The sequence below is a fragment of the Lynx rufus genome, unplaced genomic scaffold (genome assembly GCF_022079265.1).
Source record: "Lynx rufus isolate CCGP_SWC_20201006 ecotype Redwood Valley unplaced genomic scaffold, mLynRuf1.p SCAF_1, whole genome shotgun sequence".
Classification (NCBI taxonomy): domain Eukaryota; kingdom Metazoa; phylum Chordata; class Mammalia; order Carnivora; family Felidae; genus Lynx; species Lynx rufus.
This window is the reverse complement of record NW_025814823.1, coordinates 137,733,238-137,759,626: the sequence shown is the minus strand read 5'-3', so window position 1 is coordinate 137,759,626 and position 26,389 is coordinate 137,733,238. Positions and strand designations below refer to the sequence as shown.

The 26,389-nt window shown below is 34.4% G+C and overlaps 1 protein-coding gene across 3 annotated transcripts in view; it reads right to left on the bottom strand.

Annotated features, from left to right (window-relative positions):
- Positions 1–26,389, bottom strand: part of FCHO2 (FCH and mu domain containing endocytic adaptor 2) — a 121,162-nt gene that overhangs the window by 15,782 nt on the left and 78,991 nt on the right. For 2 of the 3 annotated variants that reach the window (XM_047087860.1, XM_047087877.1), the window contains 9 exons: positions 22,827–22,884; positions 22,372–22,547; positions 20,889–20,900; positions 20,393–20,417; positions 18,701–18,743; positions 16,196–16,290; positions 11,361–11,464; positions 6,630–6,759; positions 2,126–2,237 (listed from right to left, as the gene is read on the bottom strand). In XM_047087860.1, the coding sequence (XP_046943816.1) occupies positions 2,126–2,237; positions 6,630–6,759; positions 11,361–11,464; positions 16,196–16,290; positions 18,701–18,743; positions 20,393–20,417; positions 20,889–20,900; positions 22,372–22,547; positions 22,827–22,884 (755 nt within the window). The remainder of the gene's footprint in view (positions 1–2,125; positions 2,238–6,629; positions 6,760–11,360; positions 11,465–16,195; positions 16,291–18,700; positions 18,744–20,392; positions 20,418–20,888; positions 20,901–22,371; positions 22,548–22,826; positions 22,885–26,389) is intronic. The other variant, XM_047087868.1, reaches the window with a different exon arrangement.

Below are 26,389 nucleotides of genomic sequence, written 5' to 3'. Positions count from 1 at the left end.
TCCAATACAGCTTCACACCATCCTTCACAAAAGGGTTTTATTCACCTAGTTTTGGTACACTGCTCTTCTGATTCTCTCCTCACCTCTCTTGTTGCTTGCAGTTTCAAACTCCTTTACCCAATCATTTTGTCTTTCTGTTTTCTAACCACTGAAGGGAGCCACAATCCTCATCAGATCTCTTCCGAGGCCTTGCGGTTTTAAGTATCGTATACAAGTTAATGACTACTAAGTATTTCATCTCTAGCCTATGACGTAGGCCCTGAAATCCAGTATCATGTATTCAGTTGTCTTTTTTTTTTTTTAGAGCGAGAAGGCACAAGTGAGCGAGAGGTAAAGGGAGAGAGAAGTGGGGCTTGAGCTCACCTGAAGCAGGGCTCAAGTCCCCCCAGTACGGGACTTAAACTCATGAACCAGGAGATCATGACGTGAGCCAAAGTCAAATGCTTAATGAGTGAGCCACCCAGGCACCCTGTATTCATTTGTTACCAACCGACTCCCTTAGCAAATCTTGACAACTCATTTTCAAAATGAATTCAATATCTCACTATTACTCATGACTTCCTCAGTTAATAACCTTATATAGGCCACCATCATCTCTCACCTGGACTGCTGCAGTTAACCTTCTCTCTCTCTGCTTGTACTCTGGCTCATTCTAGTTTATTCTCCATATGGCAGCCGGAGTATTCCTTCAAAACACTTATAAGTAACTTTCTCTGCTCAAAGACCTTCACTGGTTCCCACCCTGCTCAGAATAAACTCCACACTCTTTACCATGGTCTCTAATTCCCAACCTGATCTGGCCCCTCAAAGGACTCCTCTTTGACCACTCCCCTCCTTGCTAACTCCAACTTAGTGACATATTTCTCTTTCCTTTGAATATGTCAAGCACGCTTCTACCTCAGTCTTTTACACTCACTGGAATGCTCTTCCCTCAGACATCTGCATGGTTGGCTCCTCAATGTCTTTGAAATATCTGCTTCAACTTAACATCAGAAATGCTTTCTCAGGGCGCCTGTGTGGTTCAGTGGGTTAAGAGCCTGACTTTGGCTCAGGTCACAATTTCTCAGTTCATGAATTCAAGCCCCACATCAGGCTCACTACTGTCAGTGCAGAGCCTGCTTCGGATCCTCTGTACCCTCTCTCTGTCCATCCCGTGCTCGTGCTCTCTCAAAAATATTTTTTTTCTAGGGGCACCTGGGTGGCTCAATAAGTTGAGCATCCAACTTCCACGCAGGTCATGATCTCACATTTCCTGAGTTTGAGCCCTGCGTCGGGCTCTGTGCTGACAGCTCAAGACCTGGTTCCTGCTTCAGATTCTGTGACTCCCTCTTTCTCTGCCCCTCCCCCCCTCATACTCTGTCTCTCAAAAATAAAAAAAAACATTAACAAAAATTTAAAAATATATTTTTTCAAAAAGAAAGGCTTTCTCTGATCATAAAAAGAAAAAAAAAATTAGTTTGGTGCCTGGGTGGCTCAGTCCATTAAGCTTGACTCTTGATTTTGGCGCAGGACATGATCTCACAGTTTGTAGGTTCAAGTCCTGTGTCGGGCTCTGCACTGACAATGTGGAGACTGCTTGGGATTCTCTCTCCCTCTCTCTCTCTGCTCCTCCCCTGCTCATGCACACTCTATCTAAATAAACTGGGGGTGGGGGGGATCCCCACCAAAACACTTTCTTAAAAGAAGGAGGTTAAACCAATTCTACAAGAGTCTCATAAATGAAACATACATTTTAGGTCTCTCCTGCAAACATTACACATTCCCCAAAGATACACATTAAGCCAATATTCAAAGTTCTATCCCACTTCTAGGTCAGCTGCCATCATCCTGATCTTACAGATATATCACAGAGCAGATGGCGCACAAAGCTTGGGCAAGAATGTAAATAAACTGGGGAGAAAAGCCATCACCACTGCTGATTATAGTGATTTGTTTTGTTTTGTTTGGAAAGACAATTGCTAAATGACTATATGTGATAGCAAAAAAAACAAAAAAACAAAAACCCAGGTAAATAAATAATAGAAAACTCTAACCTATAGAGAATCAAAATGTAACTCTGCAAATATATTACCAAGCCCCCTCCCCACCAAACACACACACACACACACACTTTTTTAAAACTAACTTGGTAGGGTCTGCTCCTTTAAAGTAGGCATTAACAGATTCTGTAAGGGCAACTGCCACAGGTAAGGTGTCCTGATTTCCAAGGCTGACAGGGCTGGGACCTCGTGACACACCTAGAATACATATGCAATTTATTTGTTAAATCCTATAGAAAGAGCTTTATAAAATATCAAGACAGGTAAAGTCACAAGGTTAGCTTGTCACAAATGACTCTATTATTGGTTCCATTGATGGCCCAGGTATAAATCTGGAGGTTAAAAAAATAGGGCAGAAAACAAATTGAAACATAATACAGAGGACAAAAAAAAATCACGAAAACATGTTTTACTGACTTTTCTTTTAAATGAAATGACACTAAACGCTTGGGTTAAGGAGTGTCAGAAGGAAAAAGCCCTTCACCTGAAGAACAAAACTACTAAAATATGTTTTCACAACCATTCAGATGCTAAATTGTTTCAAGTTCTACCACTCAAATACTTCAGGGCATTAAGCTGGATTTTTGTGTTTCAGCTATTTCCATCCGTCAGCTATTTCTAACTGAATAACATAATGTTTCGGACACTACTCACTAGAATTCTTTTACCTCTTTGTCTAATGCATACATTATATTCCCATATATTCCCATTATCTTGATAAACAGGACAAATAATGTTAATTTTAAACATTCCTGACACAAAGTTCACTTAGATAACACACCTTTAGAGTTAAATAATATAAAGATCAGTTATTTTAAAGCATAATAAAATATAAACAAATTTAATCTATGCATGTATTCAGGTTTTTTTAACCTAAGCAAACTTTCTAGTTTATTTCATTATAGAAAAATCCCTCAAAGCAGTTCATTGTCTTTCTTGACAAATGTACTCTTCCCACTCTTCTCATGTGGTAAGGTTACCACAATAGCTACTGACTGGAAAGTGGAGCATTTTATTTAATATACAATAAATGATGCAATTTTATATTTTAAAAAAGGCCAATAGCATAGATTATTCAGATTTTCTCATAAGAATAAATAATCTAGGTCAACGTAGCTCTGAAATTTGAATGTATGCTTTTCTATAAATATTACACAATGCTCATAGCCACCAGATAGTTCTATTTCAGCTAAGATTACCTATAGTGAAAGGGTGAGTTACTTTTGAAATACCTAAGATACTAAGCCTGACAAAAATCAGTACCAGTTCTCTCTGCCTCACAAGTAAACCCGAGATTCTACACACAGTGAGAAAAAGCTTTTGTTAGCTGTAAAGGCCAGGAAGATTTTGTGGTATTTAATATTTTGAAGAATTCTGACTTGGAAGGTTCTTCACAGTTAGAAAAATAGCTCAGGGATTAAAAGCACATGGAAACAAGAACTGCTGCGAGGCCAAAGGGAAAAGTAAGTGCTCCCTCTGACTGCAAAAAAAACTTAAAATTTCATACGAAAATTTAAAACTCAATAAATATAAAAATTTACTCAGAAAATCACAACAGCTACTATTTACTAATTCCAACAAATGTCTAGTACTGAGCTAAGGAGGCACGAAAAAAATGCTGCCTTTTGGAGCCACAAGTAGTTTTGCAAAGCGGGAACATACTTAGTGGGTAAGGGATGGCTGGAAAGATGAGAGGACATGAAAATCTGTCTAGAGAAATGTTTAAGGCCCAGATCATAGCACAGGGGACATTTAATTTTATCCCTGTGGCACTAAAAACTACTAAAAATGTTCAAGAGAAACATGGTTACATTTTTCATTTCGTGAGATCACTCTGAACACAGTAGATCCTAGAATGAAGAGAAAAATGTCTGTTGTCAGGGATTCAAATTTGGATCAGGGGACAGATGATGAAGTGAAAGATAAGGGGCTGACCAAGAGGCAGAAGACTCATGTATATGCATAAGAAAATGTTAAGTGAAAAAAGCAGACTAAGTAGAGATTAACTGAATATATCTATGCTGACACGTTTGCACAATGGGAAAATTTCACTGTATGTGTGAATTAGTTCAGTGAATTTTTTAAAAAAATATATTGTTCTATATAGAGACTCACTAGAAAATCATAAAAGCATATGTTTTCTAGGGGAAGATGAAAGCTATAATACTCTTTATTAAAGAAAACTATATTCTCAATTATGAAATTAACCTTTCCCCTTAAACCACCTACGATAAATGGATATTTACACACAGTCATGGGTAACACTAATATCTGCTTCTACTGTGACATTAAAAATCAAAAGAAGCCTACATGTTACTGTTTTCACTTATCCAACTGGGCATATAAAATGAGAATTCTTGAAATAATCTGTATGAATTGTTAAGTCCATTACTGAAATACTGGCAAGAAGAAAAAAGTACTGAATAGGAGTGGGGGAAAAACTCAAAATCCACTTAATATTTTGGCATATGTCCTTGTGTATTTTCTATTCTTGTTTTCAAGATTATATTGCACATACATAGTTCAAAAAAATGTTTGCATATTTCCTGTATCGAGTCCTTAAACTAAGTATAAAAGTCTAAATTTATAATGTATTATTCCAAATACATAATTTCTTAAAAATAAAAAAATCACCTGTATTTATAAGGATATTATGTGTTCTAATTTTGGTTTAATTGTTCTACATTTAAACAACCGTATGTTCTGAAAATGCAGAGCTTATAAAGTTGAAGAAAGAGGTACCTTCCTGTAATAATCAGTGGATATTTTTGGAGAATTATTTACAGCCAGGAGTAAAAAACACTCCCAACTATTTGATACCTTTTTGCCTCTAACTTCACCTCACTATATGGATGGCTTTCCTAGGAGAGCCTTTGCTCTGGTAAGTTAGGTATTTAAACTAACATAGTCTTTCTGCTGCTTTTCTAACCACTTTTTCTCTGATTCTGACAACTTTAGGGGTAAGATTTATGGACATTTCTTAATGTTGAGAAGGAAAAAAAAGCAAGGAGATGAAGAAAATGCAAAAATACTGTTTTTATAATTGGGGATTTGATATCAATAAATCCTATACAGCAACTGGACATAATTAGTACAAACTGAGAAAGTTAAACCTTAGAGTTATTCTTGACTTCTGAGACACCATACATTGCTGAAAAAGGAAAAAAATGAGATAACAAAGTATTTTAGATACACTTTAGGATCATTAGTCAACACACATATATTGCTTTTGATACAATACCTTGTGAAGTCTCACAGTGCTTTTCAATTTCAGAGAGTGTCCCAATCAAATTATCATCTTCTATCATATTTAAATAAAACAAAATATTGTAGGAAAAGAAAATATTTGCAAGAAATAAGAAGGATCAAAAACTTAAAGAGCTGAATAAGCATCATAATTTTAAAAAAGGGAACTTTTATGGTAGATTTAAAGTATCTTTGTTGCACAAGATCCACATTATATCCAGCCTGCCTGTTTCCTCCCTCACCTGTGGTTCTACTATTGCCTGCCCTGGCCCAGACTAAAAACAAGTACGTACCTACTCAATCAAAAATATATTCTATTAAATTCAAATCCCTTTAAATAATTTAGAGAAAATGGAGACCTAAAGCTAATTCTGTTTACTCAGACCACATATCTACTTCTTTTTTTTTTTTTTTTTAATTTTTTTTTCAACATTTTTATTTATTTTTGGGACACAGAGAGACAAAGCATGAACGGGGGAGGGGCAGAGAGAGAGGGAGACACAGAATTGGAAACAGGCTCCAGGCTCTGAGCCATCAGCCCAGAGCCCGACGCGGGGCTCGAACTCACGGACCGCGAGATCGTGACCTGGCTGAAGTCGGACGCTTAACCGACTGCGCCATCCAGGCGCCCCACACATGTCTACTTCTAAAAAGATTCATCTATGTTTTTTATGACTAAAATACAGAGTTTGCAAAAACCAAAATTAACAAAATCACATATACAAACAAAATACAAGAATAAAGTGCTCATTATAGCTTTTTTGTTATACTAACAGTGGGTGAGAAAAGTAATAAGAATTTGTAGAAATTAGATAAAAGTGAAGATAAAAAAATGTCTTGAGCAAAATCTAGATGTAATAAAATATTGGACTTACTTGCTAGGGTTTAGGTTTACATACCTATGTCCTAATATCTACTACTTTTAAATATTTAGGTTTAGGTTTATATACCTATGTCCTGATATCTACTACTTTTAAATCTTGAGGATTTAAATTCTTATAGAAATATATAATTGCAAGCACAAAACTCCTTCCTTAAATCGAATCGTTATTAAAAGCTCTTAGAAGTGTAAGCATCACTTCACATTAGAAAGGCCTGCATTATATACAGCCTTCAATTATTTATACTGGTCAGTAGTTTATAAATTTGATGCATTCTTAACAGTGTTAGAAAATTCTCCTATTCAGATAGGGAAAATGTGGCTAGTTTGACAATGCCAGGTGTGTCTACAGAAAACTGAAGTTTCTTAATGTTAAATTTTTCACGAGCTCATTAAAAAACAAAATTCAGCCTGATCATACTTTGGATGCTAACTTTCACATATAATCTATGATAATCACTTACCTACTGTTGGAGTATTGGCAGCACTTAATGAAGCCGAAGAGGAGATAGAGGAAGAACTTTCCGCCCGGGCTAAAGGAGCTGCAGGAGGTGGGCTGGTATTGGAAGTTACAGGTGGGCTGAATGGCCTGGGCTTAAAAACAAAAAGTTATTTACCAGAATGGTAAAACCATTCCTCTGTTATTAGAAAAGATATTTAGGTATGTTAAGATTAATTTTAATATAATCAACCAAATTTATTTTCTTTTAACTAAAAAGTTAAAAGAGTTAAAAGTGTTTCTTTTAACTAAAAATAGAGATGGCATAAGTCAAATCATTTTCAAGAATATGTTAAAGGCGGAGAAGGCTATTTTAAAATAATGCTGTCAAGAGAACCTTTATACATTAAACATTTTCTCTATTTCAATAAGTATACTTAAGACAGAGTTTCAGAGGTTAAATTATAAGCTTAAACATCATGAAGGCTTTTCTTTCATACATACTGCCAAACTGCTTCCCAAAAGGATTATTCACTTTACTCCCTATAAATAGAATATTTGTCTGCACCTTTGTCAGCAATGAATAGATGAGCCTTAGATGGAAAAATAATTTTAAAATAGATAAAAATAAGATGGGCATTTTACCTTTTAGGAGTTGTCTTTGTTGGCTTTGTCTAATTTAGTTTCGGGGGAGCTTAATATTACCTGAGCTTTCACTAACCCTTTGCTTTATCTGCTGCAAACACTTTGTTCCTAAATCTTGCTCACCCTTTATTTGTGGTGTTTACAAATCTGTCCACATTGCCTTTACAATTCCTTGTAACGCTTTCTCATTGAGACAGTTCACTCAAAAAAGACGTTTGAGGAAATCTTAATTCTATTGCCTTCCCGCTTTTCTAAACATAAAAATACATATGAAAATTTGAACTTCTGTTCATTTCTTTTACTTGGGTGAATGGATTTTTTCCTTCCACATTCCTAAGTGTTCCAATAATACATGAGCAACACTTCCTAAAGGGTTTCATTTTTTTAAATAAGGCATATTTAACTTAGTTAAAAATAACATTTTCCTGCTTGTGAAAGTATTACGTAAATGAATATAATACTTATTCAATGCCTACTATGTGTCACTATGGGTCAAACCATGGGTTAGATACACTAGATACAAAGCAGTGAACAAGAAAGATCCTGTTCCTGTCTTCAACTATTTGAGGAATATGAAAAACTAAAGACAAAAAAACAAAAACAAAACACCCTATAAGCACTCCTACACTAAAATTAGTCAACTCTCTATTGTATGAATATAAATTTACAGATAGACACATAAAAATTAGGTACCATCCAAAGTGTTTTATACTAAGTAACCTCCCACTCCCTCAATTAACTATTTTTGAACTATTAGTTCCAGAGAATAGCTTTTTGATGACTGATTATAATAACTACTAGATTTAAAAAATATAGCAAGGCATAAAAATGCAGCTCTGTATACAGATGGAAGTGGTGCAAGGCATGAAGTCAAACACATATTAAACTCAACAGCTATGTGAAATCTATAAGCTTAGAAAAAATCTTGACCATGTACTGTAGGAGAAATTTCTCCTGTAGCAACATGGCCTCATGACCATACCATGTGGCTACATTTTTACAATTTACAGTTTAGAATGCACATTTTATAACTTTCTAGGAAAAGACAAAAACAGCTCTTAAGTGGTTTTCTGATTTTGGAATGGCACTGTCCAGTACAGTAGCCACAGCACTTGAAATGTGGCTAGTTCAAATTTGAGATGAGTTCTAAGTATAAAACAGACAGATTTTGAAGACTTAGCACACACAGAAAAGAAACTCTCCATCTTTATAGTGATTACACTGTAAAATGTTTTTTTTTTAATATACTGAGTAAAATCAGTTTATTTTACTGTTTTTAATGTGGCTACTAGAAAAACTTCAGTATCTGCTGCGTTTATATTTCTGTTGAACAGCACTACTTAAAAACAGCAGTTCTTAAACATGCATCAGAATCACTTGGAGGGCCACTTCCCAGAATTTCTGATTTGTCTGGGATGGAGACAGATAAACTACATTTCTCCCAATCCTAGGTATGGTAATGCTGCTAGTCTGGGGACCAAACTTTGAAAACCACTGCTCTAAACAATGAGGCAATCCCAACAGGAATGTGAAAAGGGTGTGTGATTATACACCCTTTGAGCATCTAGTGAAAGGTAGGTGCCCTCTCCCCAAAAAAGTGCACATCCAAGCAGGCAAGGAAAAGGGCACTTCGATGTACAGCTGGAGAGAATTAAAATCAGCATAAACTTTCTGGTGGGCAATACAGTAATAATCATCAAGAGTCTTAAAAAAGGTGCATACCCTTTAGTTCATGAATTTCACTTTAAAATTTACTAAACATAAAGTCTGCGAAGAACAAAAGGATATTAAGACATTGTTTATAATGAAATCATTAAGACAGTGCTGACTAATGAAAACTTGGAAATAAACTAAATGTCAAATCACGTCTCTAAAAACCTTTGGAGGGGCGCCTGGGTGGCGCAGTCGGTTAAGCGTCCGACTTCAGCCAGGTCACGATCTCACGGTCCGGGAGTTCGAGCCCTGCGTCAGGCTCTGGGCTGATGGCTCAGAGCCTGGAGCCTGTTTCCGATTCTGTGTCTCCCTCTCTCTCTGCCCCTCCCCCGTTCATGCTCTGTCTCTCTCTGTCCCAAAAATAAATAAATGTTAAAAAAAAAAAATAAATAAAATAAAATAAAAACCTTTGGAAATTTAATGCTGACGGTGGTGTTACAAGATACAGCATTTATGCTCTGCAGCTGTTTCAAATGGTGCTCCCTGAAGCCCTCAAAGGGTGGTTTCTAGAAGGCTCTCAAGGCTGCGGTGGGAGTAAAGGATGAAAGATTCAAGTATAAAAGTCCCAATTTTACTTATTTAATACACTTGCAACTTAAGATTATTTGAAAAAAGATTCTACCACTTGAAATAAGTTTGAAATCTAAAGAGTAATTCATGAAATTGAAAGGTGTTCCCAAAATATTTTCAAGTGAAGAATAAAAAGTATGTTTGACATTAAAAATGTACACATATCATTCACAGTAACTTTTCTGAGCAATTACTTCCACTCCACAATGTTCTAAGTATCTAACACACAGTAACTCACTGAAGTCTCATACCACCTGTTATCTTTATACTTCTTTACCTATAAGGAAATAAGAGACTCCAAGTACATAACTTGACTAATGTTGCTCAGGTAACTATTGACTAATAAGCTTGTGCTTTTAACAACTATATTTTACTGAGTCTGAGTATTTAAGCACTCAAAACTTAAAGGATATATATAAAAGTGTTAACTGCATATCTTTGAGTCATGAAATATGAAAGGGATTTTAATTTTGTTTTCTCTATTTCCCAAATTTCACATGATCACGTACTGCTTTTGTAATCAGGAAAAAATCCCATGTTATTAAGAGGTAGTCATTTATATATTCTATGAAAAATAATTATCTCCTTACCAGCTTGTATCTAGTCTTTGATCTCATTTCCTTAAGTCTGTTCGTTAGGGTAACAAAAGAAAGAGGTCACTATTTCAGCACTTGGTGCTCAAGCCTTTTAGATTTTTCATGAAACATCTCCTACGTGACAGGCATTATGCAAAGTACTAACGTGGCAAAGGCATAGTCCAGTGAGGGGAACACACACAAAGAAAGTATATACAATGTAATTTGTGCACTAAGAGAAATATGAGCAAAGTACATGGGTGGGTATAAGGAAGAGAGTGATTAAATCCACTTGGGGAGAAGTAATGATCAAAGAGGGATTTAGCTAGATGGTATTTAGCTGGATCTTAAAAAAAAAAAAAAAAAAAAGAGGGCAGTTTCCTATATAAACAACTGAGGGGCATTTCCGTAAAGGCTGCAAAGTAAGACGTGGATACATAAAAGAGCATGATGTGTTTGGGGAACAGTGGAAAGTTTCAAATGGCTAGAACGTTAAGTTGCAAAGAGGAGAAAGTTGGACAGTTAGTCTGGTAATAATGCAGGTTGTTGAGGCACCTTTTTAAAGAGCCTTGAACATTCAGCTAAAACATTCAACCACATGGACTACAGGCAACCAATGGAGAGGTCTATCTAGAGAAAAAGAAGATTAAGCTTGACTTTCAGAAATTTAATACTGGCAATTAGTGTAAAACATGACACACAGTAGGTAAGAAGCAAGAAGACTGGTTTGGGAAAGTCTCTCTCTGAATATAACTCATACATTTTCTTTAGTTATCTGACAACTTTTGTAGACCAATGTTTTTTTCTTTAAGCAACATGTACTTTCACAAGCCAGTTAAGTAACATCACCTCCAGTCTCTTTATACATAAAATAAAGCTGGACTAGATTCCCTCCAGGATTCTCCTGGCAGTACACTTCTAAACCCTAGGAAAAGGTCACCATCTCTTCCGTAATATTTGACTTACAGCAGAATTATATGAAAATTGCTTCTTAATTGTGAAAGAATGGGTACTAAATGGTTATTCTTATAATGTGCTAACTTTCTCAGGAAATCTCCTTTCTTCCCGAACAATGTCTTGCTCCATGTAACATGAGGAAGTAAAGGAAGTGTTGGCTAGAAAAATTTTCCTATAATTTGAAGACTCAAGTAGATAATTCCAAGCATTTAATGATAAAGGGGTATATAGAAAAATATTTGCATCTTAAATCAAACAGTTATAATTAAAAAAAAAAAAAAAACCTGAGTACATACTATTTCATTAATCCCACTGAGTTTGCCTGAAGTAAGCTTTGGTCTGGAAGCAGGCCTTGGAGGTGGGACAATGGTGCCTACAGAAAGAGGAGTTGTGGGCCTGGCTGGTAGGGGGAAAAAGAGAATTTGAAGAAAACCATTAGTATGTAACAAACCTTACATAAATGCATTCTATTATAGAGGAATTCTTAGGACTCAAAGCTAATTTTTCAGGAGTTTTGTAATATACATATTATATGTCTATAATATAATTATAGATACTTGTTGAAATACTGGAAGTCTATCAAATATGCTTTTCTTGAAGCTAACAATATTCCTAAAAAACAAAACATTGACTTTTCAGTAGAATTGACACACGATATAAAGTGTATTCCTGTTTCAATTCTTTACACCTATAAAAAGATAAAATGATAAATAGCAGTAAAAATACACCAATTTCAGGCCTAAGGTCTTTAGTTTATTGCCAATACATCTACTTACAGAAATGCAAGACCAAGCCTTTGAAGCAACACCTTCACATGAACTCTAAATAAAACACTTACCTTAATTAAACTTAAAGGTCAAATTACAAGTTGAACTACACTGTAAAGTTTCTGGTGATAATTAAAAGTATTAAAAATACCTTATTTATGAAAAAATTCCCGTTCCTAAATCCTACATAAATTTAATGTTCACTGTTTTTCAATGCCATTTACAAATTTTGCCATTTTATAAATCAGATACTAACCAGTGTATTTCTAATTAAAAATAACTCCATCGTAGTAGAAATTAATGAAATTCAAGTGTACATCATCACAATTCACAAATGTATTAGCATAACCAAAACGAAAGTGAAGAATGGAAGCTGATATGTTTAAATCATGGTATTTTAAATGATTTTCAAATCCCTTTGCTTCAATCTAAAAGATGGGACTGTAATTCAAACTGAAGAAGAGAATATGGATGGGAAGAATATAATTCATTAAGTTAAGTTTGCAGATGTGCAAAGTTAAAAATATATGAATGGGCCTAAGTATATCCATGGAGAAACAAAAGGCTGAGGATCCATGGTCACTGTCAGAGGAATGCAGGTGTGAAAGGAAGGAGAATAGAGGTGACAGGAAAAGAGCTAAAGAAAAAGGTAGTCACACAGGAGTGAAAGTAAAGGCATGAGGGGTATGGAATCATTCAGAAAGCACATACAATGAAGGGATAATAGATACAAGCATAGTTCAAGCTGCTTGAAGAAAACAATAAAAAGCTGCTAAGAACCCCTATGTAGATCCCAAGGCTGTTGCCTTCTTCCAGTGAACACTACTTTTTTTTAAATGTTTTTTTTTAATTTATTTAACTTATTTTTGAGACAGAGAGAGACAGAGCATGAGCAGGGGAGGAGCAGAGAGAGAGGGAGACAATCTGAAACAGGCTGCAGGCTCTGAGCTGTCAGAGCAGAGCCTGACGTAGGGCTCGAACTCACGGACTGTGAGATCATGACCTGAGCCGAAGTTGGAGGCTCAATCGACTGAGCCACCCAGGTGCCCCATGACATACTTACTTTAAAGACAGGTTCGTTATCAATGAAACCAGCGCTCATCACTACTCAAGGCATTTCAAGCTTATGAGAATGTAACATAGTAGAGATAGGTATGTATACCTGAGCTTCATCACTGACAAATGGATTGTCAGTGTATTAAGACTGACTCAAACCAAGCCTGGTAGAACTGTTAACATTCAGCTCTTTTAAATAACCACAGTTTGCTTTTTCAAAGTCCAAAAACATGCTGGTTTCAAGGAAAGATTCAATTACCATACACTCAAATCAGTGGGACACAAAGAGTTTGTGTTGCGTTCTTTCTAAGTTCAGTGGAAGAAGGAGAAAGCAGTTGAAAACCAGAAGCAACAGGAAAATTCTAGAACAAAAATATGAATCTACATAGCCAAATAGTTTTCTCATTTCAGGTTAATGTTATTTTAGTCCCTCAAAACTAGAAAAATATAGTAATACAGGAAGAAAAGCAAGAGCTCAAACTTTCTATTAACCGAGGAAATTAAGTATGAGCATAAGAAACTTAAAGAACATAAGAGTAAAACTCAAGGTCAAAAATATATAAAGCCACAATTATTCCTGTTTGCCCAGAGAAGTAAAAGGTAACTCTTAACAGCTGGTAAAAGTATAAATATTTATATATAAACAAACCCCTCCTCTGATAAACCTTACTATAGACTATGTCTTCTCTGCCTGTAGATTAATTGAGCTCTGGTGCTCAGCAAAAATCCCTGAAAATAACGTTTTGAAAAATATTATGCTTTTTTTTTTTTTAAGGCTGGTTTTTTGTATTAACTCCAAAACTGATTTAGTCTGTCTTACCTCCTAACATGTTGGGAGTTTTACTACTAGCCAGTTAGGCACTTGTTGCGTAACACAGCACTATCACCTTTACACCTTTTTAGACTTGTATCATCATCTCTTTTCAACACGACTAACATTCCCTGAAAGGCAAAGTAATTTGATATCATTTTTCAGACTATATAGAAAGGTTTAAAAATGCATATGAAAGTGAACTTAAAAAGTAGCAAACGGTTAATAAATGTTTTATTTCCTAGCTACTGCACATCAAATGGCCACTAAATGAAAATGAATCCTTTTTGTCTGAAATTAAAAGTGATAGGGATGAAACATTCTTCAGACAGTTAGCAAGAGGAAAAGAGAACTTTTTTGAAAAGTAAGAAACTGTGTTAAAGAAAAAGAGAGGGGTGCCTGGGTGGCTCAGTCGCTTGAGCGTCTGACTTTGGCTCAGGTCATGATCTCGCCGTCTGTGAGTTCGAGCCTCGCATGGGGCTCTGTGCTGACAGTTCAGAGCCTGGAGCCTGCTTCGGATTCTGTGTCTCCTCTCTCTCTGCCCCTCCCCCACTTATGCTCTGTCACTCTGTCTCAGAAATAAACATTAAAAAAAAATTTTTTTTTAAAAAGAGAAACTAAGGGCAGAGTTAGGAAGAAATTTCTGTATCACTAAAGCCTTTGATTTTCAATGTGAAAATTTTCATTAAGGATTCTGAAAAATAATTCATAAAAGTGTATTAACAAAATTAAAATACACTACTTATGACCTTCTTCATTCTAAATACAAAACACCATTCTGACATTTTTACTAAACAAAAACAAGACCTAGGGGTGCCTGGGTGGCTAAGTCGGTTAAGCGTCCGACTTTGGCTCCAGTCATGATCTCATGGTTCGTGAGTTCGAGCCCCGTGTCGGGCTCTGTGCTGACAGCTCAGAGCCTGGAGCCTGTTTCAGATTCTGTGTCTCCCTCTCTCTCTGACCCTCCCCCGTTCATGCTCTGTCTCTCTCTGTCTCAAAAATAAATAAACATTAATAAATAAATAAATAAACAAACAAAAAAGAGACCTTCATGACAACTTCAGTTTTGCCTGTACAATTAACCTTCCTTATATAATCTATTAAGTTTAGTTTTATAAAACTACTAACAAGCCCACTGAGGAAGGCTGTAATGCCACTTCAGAATATGTTCAACTGTCTTTTGTTGTTTCTTGCTATTTTACAAAGTATTAGATACAGAGCACTTTCCCTTCAAAACTCCAAATTGGAGTTAAGGTTGCCTAAAATCTACAATTTCTTTTAAAAATTGGTTTATAAATAATCTAATTTTAAATACTAGTGTTTATTTCATTAGTAGTAAAATGGTTCAGCATGGATTATTGTTTAGTTAATATGTCAGAGTGCAATGAACAAAGACTTTCTAATTATAAGATCCAGATTTGATCAGATGCTTCATCATTTCCAATTTATACGCTCTTACAGAAGTTCCTGATCGTCTTCGAGCTTTACGTTTTTTCATCTACAAAATAGGGACAATAAAATGGACTTCATGGAGCAGTTAATGAACTTAAATAGACGATATGCAGCTCCTAGCAGAGCAACGTGACAGGAACTCAGTCAATTCAAGTTCTCTCCAACCATTCTACCACTCTCCTAACCTCAAATACTGAATGGCATTTCTGAAATCCCAGAGAAGGCAGAAGATCAACTTAAAGTGAATTTTGTTTTATTTTTTTGCTTTGAACAAGCAGTGATTTTATTCAACAAGCATTTGGATGCTTGCTTTGATTGTTGGCTAATCGGTTTTTATATTTTGAAGAAAAGAGAACACATTCTTGTCAAAACACCAACTAAAAAGCATTCATCAAGTTCTTTTATGTATTGCTTGGGAAGCACTAACACCTTTCTGGAAAGCAGTTTGGCAATAAATATCAATGGGTATATCTTGGGATTCAAACATTGTACTGATAAATTGTAAGGATATTATGAAACATGTACACAAAATGTGTTCTATTCATGGATGTTCACAACACTAGAAAATTGGATGCAATTCAAATGTCCAATAAAAAAGGACTGGTTACATTAATGCACATTCATGCAGTGGAATTATCTATAAACATGTTGTGGGGTGCCTGAATGGCTCCGTGGTTGGAGCATGCAAGTCTTAATCTTGGGGTTGTGGGTTTGAGCCCCATGCTGGAAGTAGAGATTACTTAAGAAAATAAAATATTGGGAAAAAAATTATTTGGACACAGATAAGGGAATGATGCATAGAAATAAATACATGAATGAAAAAAAAACTGGTTTGATGTATTTTTGTTTAAGCCATAGGGTCTCTCAGCTAAGTTAAGAGAACCAGTACAAAATCACTTTTACCTGGCAATATGCGAGGACAAGTTAAAAATATTTTTGATTAAGAACAACACACAAGTAATGAACAAATCAATTAGGAAAAAAGTAACTAATGCATTCCTCACTTTAAATATATATATATACATATATATTTATATACATTTACCTGATGATGACGACGAAGTTAGTGAAGTAGAAGAAGATGAATCAAGAGATGGTCCAAACAGGGGATCCCAAGCAAGTAAATCGCTGGTCCCCTTCCTACCATAACATTTAAAAAACAGATTTAATTAAGGAATATTTTATTAGTATAAAATCTAGTCACTTATTTTTATATCACAGAACTGGAATAGCTAAATATATATGATTTAAAAGTTGGGCATTCTACCAATGGAATATGTGAGGAAAGTTTAAATTAAAATTTTATACTAATAAATAATTCGTTAACTGCTATAAGCAGACCCTCCAATAACATTATGTGAAATCGCTAGGGTGGAATAGAGAAGATTAATTCCCATCAATCACACCTTGTTATACTCTAGCAATCTTTGGGGTTCTAAGAACAGAAATCATTTCAGCTTTACAAGAAAAGCAATAAAAGGGTCTAAAACAGCTGCCTAAGGACAGAAAGGTACTTAATTAATCCTACAAGAGTGTCCTAGCCCCAAGTCATGGATAGAAAATTTCTTTGAGTGATAGGAAATCAGGTACAAATTTTATAAGGTCATATTTAAGTACTTTTTAAAAAATCTTTAGGGTCGCCTGGGTGGCTCAGTCGCTTAAGCATCCAACTCTTGATATTGGTTCAGGTCATGACCTCATGGTTTGGTTCCTGAGTTCAAGTCCTGCATTGAGCTCTGAGATGACAGTGCGGATTTCTTTCTCTCCCTTCCGTCCCCAAAAATAATTTAAAAAAATATCTATTTATCCTTTTCTTTCATCTTTGAAATTGTCAAGTACAGAAATAAGCCCAACAGCTTACTTGATATAACCCTGATATAACCTTCAAAGGCCTGATTATTATAGTAGATCATGCAAGGGGAGGACTTCTCCCTGGGCAATCCACAGCCTGGGTCACTGAGGCAGTCTGGTGAAATGTTTGGGTCACTCAGGTCTTTTTATGAAAGGTAACCAAGACTATGGACAAAAGCATCAAGAACACCAAAATTCAAGTTTCAAAAAAGTCAACATGCTGCATAACCAAAGATTTCCCTCTACTGACCCCTTGGAATCCACTGGCCTAGTTACTCTCAAGATTGAACTTGCAGCTCTTTACTTTAATAAAAACTTTTAAATCCATGTTTCTTTTTTTTCATTTTAGTCATACACCTTTTAAGATGTCTCATCTCTAAGATCCTATAGTACCTGAACTTTGCCACTACCTCTTTTTTAAATTTTTTTTCCAGCTTTACAGAGATATGACTGACAAGTAAAAATTATATATCAGATGTAAAAAAAAAAAAATTAATCCCATTAAAACAGTATTTTAATGTATCAAACAGCCATTAATTTTTAACATTATGTTCTCACATCTTAGAAAACAGGCTCATTACAATAAAAATGGTAGTTATCTATAAGCACATATCTAGTACCTCAACACGCACTTACATGGAAGCATACCACACCTTGTATTTAAAACCTAGGATCACAACTGCATAAATTACTGAAAACAAAATTTTAAAGCACTGAACTTTACCTTTTAAAATGATAAATGAATACCACCACTGTGCTCAATTAATGCCTAACTTTAAAAGTATTAAATAATTTTAAACTCTCCATTTAATGAAGACTACTTTTACTTACACAAAAGAAAAAAAACATTAAAAGAATATATTCTTACTGACAGATAAAGAAATGAAAAAAAAAAACGCATGAAAGAAACACTGGCTTAAAGTATTTTTTCCTTTTTAAAAAGAGCTAGCAACATGGTTTCTAGCCCTCTCCTTTTTTAACTTGAGACATCTTCTTGTTGAAGTTCATTAAAAGTGCAGTATATTTTACAGGGTTACAGCCAATAATTGAAGGAAAAAAAAAGAGAAAATTTCCATGAGAATAACTAGTTTTAACATACAGACATATATGAACTTGGGACACTACCATTTATTTAGAAGTAGTAAAGCCACCAAGGCCAAATACAGTTAAATGGATTTTTTTAAAAATTATAAAAAATAGTGTCAAGTGAGAAATAATTTAAAACAACCAGAAACCCCAAAGAACAATTCACAGCTTAGAGGATAAACAACACTGTACTCTAATTGAAACTGCAAAGATAGTAAAATTTTCTAAGAAAAAAGTATAAAAGAATGATATCTAAACACATTAAAGAGGGAAGGATGAATAGGTGGAGGGCACAGTTAAACTATTCTGTGTGACACTATAATGTATGGAGACACACGTCCTTGACCATTTGTCAAAACTCACAGGACATACAAGACCAAGAGTGAATCTTAATGTAAACCACAGACTTTGGGTGACAATGATGTGTCAGGGTAGGCTCAAAAATTTTAACAAATGTTTCATTCTAATGGGGGATTATGATAGTGAAGGAGGCTGGGTATATGTGGGAGCAGAGGATATACATGCAAAAACTGTATCCTCGCCTGAATTTTGTTATGAACCTAGAATTGCTCTAAATATAATCTATTTAAAAATAAAAAAATGTGAAACTTACTCATTAGATCCAGCACATGGCTTCGATTTTGTTAGCTCTTCACCTAATTAAAATCAAAATATGAAACAATTCATAATCTGAGTAATAAAATACTTACATGGAAAGAGACACTAATATATCTCATTACTATGAACAATTTAAAAATTATGGAATTGATAACATAAATCGAATTTTTTTAATTATGAAGAAAAGGAAAATAAGCCTTTAGCAAGTTTTCTAACAGACTTAAGAATATCAAAATAATAACTGAACTCCTGCTATATCTTCATTTCTTTTAACACCTCTGGTAAGAAATTACTTAAGTCAACTAAACTGTCATATTCATGAAAATAAAATTGGTGTTCAGATGAAAAAAATATGGGCTAGAACTTTAAAAATTAGAACATATGTTCAAATACTTAAGTATTACTCAAAAATGATAAGTGATGAATCATGAAAGCATTTTTTCAAGCTGTAAGAATATTATTAATGATTATATTGACCAAAAGTAGTTAATTCTTGAAGGATGTCGTATCTCGAAAAATTAAAATTTTTATAGCACTCTAAAGCAACGGTCTTTATAAAATAGTCTGTTTTGCTCCCTTTTGCATTAGTAATGTGAACCATTTCATTAGCAACTATTATACAAAGGGGAAAGCATCAGTAATATGCAAAAGTCATGTTAGTTCATAAGCAAATTTCCCTGTACTTTGATGTCTTGAATCACCAACATGTAGTTGATGAATGCAAAATGTATCAACATAGGTAACTGCAGCAAGCTACAAGGAATACTACATTGTATATGATGCCCCTTCATGTCACATTGTCCCATCTGGCTCAATGTGGCCCTTTTTTTGGCCTCAAAGTACTTACTGTGCTGTTCTCCTCCATGTTTCTACAATTTGCCCTTATCTCCATAACTCCATAAAAGCAGCCCACTTTTATCCTCATTTTCCCCACATCCCCTATCATCAAGCTACTCACCATTTTTTTTTTAAAGTAAAATCCTACTTTTAGTTTGATATAATGCATTTAATAGGTCTTTTTCATTGTGCTAGAATTTTTAATAGGATTGATGTTACGGTTTATATTAACCATTTTGTTTACAAATTGCATAACTTTTGAGTAGGATGCCTTAACTCCATTTTTCTCACCTTTGTTATTTTAATGCATGACTCTGCATAAGATGTTAACAACCCCCTAAATTTTTTTAGTATAATTAAGTTACTATACTAAAAACCATGGAAGTAGGGTGGCTCCATAGCTCAGAGGTTAGAGCAATGGTCTTGTAAAAACCATGGAAGAGAAACTGCAATTGTGATAGGACAAATAAGTAAAGCTAAAGCTTACTCATTCTCATAGTCCCTTCTGGCTCATAAGGCTGAGTTATGTATGTTGCATTCTCAAACAGAAGCTACTATTTGGCTTTGTTGATTTCTGAAAAATGTTGTAGCCAAGTATTAAATTTAAAGGCATGTCTAAATGCTAAAATAAATAGTATACTTAAGTTGTCTCCTGTTTAAAGTAAGTTTCCATCTAGTCTGTTGCTAACAGTCATGATGAGAACAAAGCATTTATTTCTATAAATAAATAAATATATATATATATATATATATATATATATATATATATATATATGGCTACAATAAGCTCAGCAAATTGCCTGATAAATTTTAATAGATACAAAATAATCAATTTAAATGTCAAACTTACTAGATGAATTCCTATTCATCTGCACCTAAAAGAGAAAAGCAAAAACTAAAAGTTGTTAAACAAATAATTTAATTTGGTAATGAAATACTTCATAAAAATTTTTCTTAATATATTTTTTATTTTTTAAGTAGGCTCCACACCCAACACAGGGCTTGAACTCACACTGCAGAGCAAGAGTTGCATGCTCTGGCTGAGCCAGCCAGGAGCCTACTTCATAAAATATTACTGGGAACCTAACTTTAAGTTGTTTTCGGTATATCTGCTCAACTGTAAACTACATAAAAATTGTTAAAAATGCAGTATTTTTTATAGTAAAAGATAATACATGTATCTTTAACACTCAAAAGTTTTAAAATATGAAAATGTTAGTGCCTACAGCAAGATACTTTGATCTGCAAATTTAAAAAACTTAACACAAGTATTCTGAAAAACAATGTTCAAACATTAAAATGATTTTTTTAAGTCCATAGGTAATAATATAAAATCTTGCACTTACTGGGCTGTGTCTCTAGTAGTACATGGAAAGAAAAAGAAAGACATAGTGTACATTTTAGAATTTAAAACAGCTTATTTTCTTGGTTTCATAATTGGTCTATTACCTTCTAAACCATACCTAAAAATCTATACACCTTAAAACACATGCAGAGCATTGTTTGGGGTAGGGGACATGAGCTAGATGAGCACACTGCTCAATAAAATATACTCAAAATATCCTTTTTTCAAACCCAATATTAACTATTAAACTGTTCTCATTATTATTTATTTTCTCAGTATGAAACTAGAATGTTCAGTTTTTTAAAAAATAGAAGAGAGAGAAAAGTACAAAGAAAATTTAAAACCACTAATGCTTTCACTAACAAGAGCAAGGTGCTTAACATTCTGGTATATATTCCTCTAGGCTTTTGTTTTATTTACACATATTTTTAAAATTAGTTGTATTCTTATATAATAAAAATTTTTAGTCATTTCATAGCTTCCTACTTCATATATATATGTGTGTAGATATATATGTATGTGTATACATATATGTATATATGTGTACATATATATATCATAATTTAATTTGGGTGTTAATCTTAAGGTTAAATAGCAATGGGAGAATAAAACCTCACTTCAGAAATCAGTCTTTTTTGTACAAAAAAATAAATTCTAAAAGTGCATGACTGAGAGAAAAAAACTTTTTCCCAAATACAGACTTCTTAAAATATATAATAACAATATATAATAAAAAAATATGAAATGGGTAATACTTATTCTGTATTATCAAGGACAACAGGTATAATATCAGTTATGGTGAGCATGTACAGATAGACTAAACTGTCATTCTAAGACATGCTTTTTTCTCATTGTTTAACATTCCTGAATTTAGACTATGACATCAATGGAAAGATTATCTATGGTGATTTTTTTCTCCTCCAAAAGCTGTTAAATATGGGATCTTAGAATTGAGGAACTAACCATTATCACTAAGAATTCTTATATTTGCCTTTTTTTATAAAAAGTATGAAAAAACAAATATTGCAGTTGCAAAAGCATGCAGACACATAACTTAATGTTTAAATCCATTTTTACTGAATTCCTGTTCATATAAAGTTCATAAAATATGGATGAAAAACTTTAAAATTAGATGAGGAAAAGATTAACACTGCCAGTTCAAATTTCTGAAACATGCAGACTGGAAAATAAAATAAATGGCAGAAATAGATTTTCTACATTTTTGTTTCCCAGTAAAACTTTCAAAAGGAAACAAAACTAAGCCAAACTCAAATTCATTTGCCTATATAAAAATCAGACACTGGAGACCTCAATAAAACTGACGACAAATTATAAAATATCTCCTTATCCAATATGCTTAATTAACTATTCCTAATGATATTTTATTTTATTATTCCTAAAATTAAGCAGATGCAAGTAGATAAGGTTAAAAAAAAATAAGGCTTCTACATGAAGAGTACGAACTTGCTCTTATTCTTACTTACAGATATTGCTGGGGACAGTGTGATATTTCCTATAGATACTTTTAATTCATCCAAGGAAGCCATTGTGTGATGTGAGTTATTTGGATGCACAGGTTTGATTTCTATCCGATATTTCTTTGGTTCTTCATCTTCAGAATCAGAATCACTAGATGAGTAGAAATGGTTCTCTTTGGTATGTGAGTATCAGTTAAAGAATTCGGTTCTTAAGTGATCTTAATGCATAACCAGTTTTCATACATTTACAAAAAGGAATATAAAACCTTTAAGAGATAAGGTAGACTTTCACAGAAACAGAACTACTAACTCATTAGTAAAAACATGTCAAACTATTATGGAGTCACATTTTATTATAATTAAAAATTTGAAGTTTTTATTAAACAACAGATCATTTTGTTATAACTGTCTACTTATATGCTAACACAATCCATAGGAATATCCAAATGATGAAAGGATATCATTCTGATTTGCTTCTGGTTTTATACTATAGCCTTCTTCATCTACATCAGGAATGTTCTATGGGAAGAAAAATAAAAACTGTAATCATGGATCCTACTACAGAAATACAAAAGATTAGCAAAATAGCTTCAACTATTATAGGGGCTATGTCATTTATCAAATACCAACAGGCTCATACAATAATTAAGTGGAAAAGTTACATCTTTTTGGTTAAGGTAGCTTCAGATCACACTTTATGCTTCAGATGTCTGAAAGAGAAAAGCACTATAAAATTAAGTAGGAGAAGCACTAAAAGGAAGAGAATAGGTGTTTGAGCAGGAACACCAACAGTTCTGTAGATAACCAAATTTTCATCCCAGTCTTCAAAGTGGAAATGAGAGATGATGAAATCAGAGGGCTGACAGTCTCAATAAATGGAAATATTTATCAAAAACACAGAAAAAAAAAACAGAAATTAAAGATGACGAAGAGGGGCGCCTGGGTGGCGCAGTCGGTTAAGCGTCCGACTTCAGCCAGGTCACGATCTCGCGGTCCGGGAGTTCGAGCCCCGCGTCGGGCTCTGGGCTGATGGCTCAGAGCCTGGAGCCTGTTTCCGATTCTGTGTCTCCCTCTCTCTCTGCCCCTCCCCCGTTCATGCTCTGTCTCTCTCTGTCCCAAAAATAAATAAACGTTGAAAAAAAAAAAAAAAGATGACGAAGAAAATTAAAACTATACTAAAATAATCATCTTACCCATGAGCCAGGCAAAATTTCAAAAGCTTGAAAATATATTCTGTTGGCATAACTGTGGGAAAATGTACTCTTAGGCTTTGCTGGTATAAATAAAAAATAGTACAATCTCTAGAGAAAGAAATTTAGCATTATCTAACAAAAGTAGAAACATATTTACTCTCCCACCCAGGAATTCAATTTCTAAGAATTTACCCTGAAGATACACCTCCAACAATTTAAAAATATGTATATAACAGATCAAAGATGATCTGTAACTCAGAACTGCTGGAGAGCATCTAATGTCCAAGCATAGTTGAATAAACTACAGTACACACAGAAAACAAAGTACTATATATCTATTAAAAAAATCAGAAGTTTCGGGGCTCCTGGGTGGCTCAGTCGGTTAAGCATCCGACTTCGGCTCAGGTCATGATCTCACAGTTCATGAGTTCGAGCCCCGCGTCGGGCTCTGTGCTGACAGCTCAGAGCCTGGAGCCTGCTTCACATTCTGTGTCTCCCTCTCTCTCTGCCCCTTCCCTGCTCATGCTGTGTCTCTCTCTGTCTCAAAAATAAATTAACATTAAAAAAAATTTTTTTTAAATAAAAAAAAAATCATAAGTTTCTATGAACTCATAGCGAATGACTTTCAGGAAAAACTGCTAACTGAAAAAAGCATATAAAGGAACATATATATCTTTTAAGTAAGAAAGAAGGGAAATTTTAAGAACACAGATCTCTTCTTTATGGGGGAGTAAAAGCCACTGGAAGGATCAATCAGAATATAATAAAGTTGGTTACCTACAAGGGAGGGTGATGAAGTATAAGAGATAAAGGATGGAGGAACACTTCTCTAAGTATGCTATGTTAAGAGAATAATCCCATTTTTAAGAAATACACATTTAGGAAGTTAGGGATGAAGGACCATAATGTATAGAATTTATACTAAAATGATCAGAAAAAGAATTATATACACATACATAAACACATGTGTGTAGGGAGAATGCAAATAACTTCTAACTTACAAAAAATATACAAGAATAAAATAGTTCCAAAATAATTTTTATATGAAATAAAAAAGATCGCCAAGAAATGCCAGTTGGAACTGGACAGCCAATATTCTTGTACTGGTAAAGTTTACTATTCTTCGTCCATTCACTTGCTAAGGCTCAGCAAGAACAGTATGAAAGATGATCTCAGTCACAGCATAAAGTCAAGGAGAACAAAGAGCAGAATTAACATGGCTATAGCTTCCAAACTGAATAAAGAGCCTACTGTAGCCAGCAGTGAGTTAACAGACTGGATAAAATCTAGAAATGAAAAATCTAATACAGAGTGAAGAGTAGATTCTATAGATTAAAAGATGAAAAGGGGTATGTGGGTGGCTCAGTATGTTAAGCATTGGACTCTCAATTTTGATCTCACGGTTTGAGAGGGCGAGGCTCCAAGCTATCAACATGGAGATTATCTCACTCCCTCTCTACCCCAACCCTGCTTGTGTGCTAGGGCCCTCTCTCTCTCCAATAAACATTAAAAGAAAATGATGACAAGTGATACACTTATAACCCCTAGAAATAGAGCACTTTAAGTTCTGCATATTGTTTGCTAATATGTAAATAATACTTTAAAATACTTTAAGCTTTACCAAATTGGATCCATTAGAAATCAGAAAGTTTTTATAAAATACTTTATTCTTATTCCCAGTACCCTAAAAACATACAGATATGTAATCTCCTAGAAGTTGTAAGAATTTGTTGATACCACTTTTAAATTTGTTTACAATACACTATACAGTATGATGTAATAATTTAAAATAATGCCGAGCTGTTTTCTACAGGACTGAGTAAGCTGCTTCTGGACTGACCTCTTAAAGATTACAACTATAAATTCTGGCTAGAGAAACTACCGGGGGGCACCTGGGTGGCTCAGTTGAACATCCAACTCTTAGTTTTGGCTCAGGTCATGATCCCAGGGCTGTGGGATAGAGCCCCGCATCGGGTTTTGTGCTAAGCATGAAGTCTGCTTAAGATTCTCTCTTTCTCCTTCTGCCCCTCTCCCCAGTTCGTGCTCTCTAAAAACTTAATTAAAATTTAATTTAAAATTAATTTAAAAATTAAAAAAAAACTATCTGAAGGTAGTGAAGAGTGAAAACAGAGCCATATGTTCAAAAACTTTATAAATAAATCACAATGCAGTTCTAAAAAAGGTTCAAATAACCCTCAGGGAAGGCAGGAAAAAGAAAACAAAATGAAAACCAAAGATTAAATGACACACATAAGCCCTGTTATGTCAATAATTATGGTAAGCAGTCTCTATCAAAATAATACTAGCATTCTTCACAGAGCTAGAATAATACCAATATTTGTATGGAACCAGAAAAGACCCCATATAGCCAAAGCAATTCTGAAAAAGAATACCGAAGCTGGAGGCATCACAATCCCAGACATCAAGATGTATTACAAAGCTGTAATCATCAAGACAGTATGGTACTGGCACAAAAACACTCAGATAAGTGGAACAGAATAGACAACACAGAAATGAACCCACAAACGTATGGCCAACTAATCTCTGACAAAGCAGAAGAGAATAGCCAGTGGAATAAAGACAGTCTCTTCAGCAAATGGTGCTGGGAAAACTGGACAGCAACATGCAGAAGAATGAACCTGGACCACTTTCTTACACCAAACACAAAAATAAACTCAAAATGGATTAAAGACCTAAATGTTAGATGGGAAGCCATCAAAATCCTAGAGGAGAAAGCAGGCAAAAACCTATTTGACCTTGGCCACAGCAACTTGTTACTCAACACCTCTCTGGAGGCAAGGGAAACAAAAGCAAAAATAAACTACTGGGAC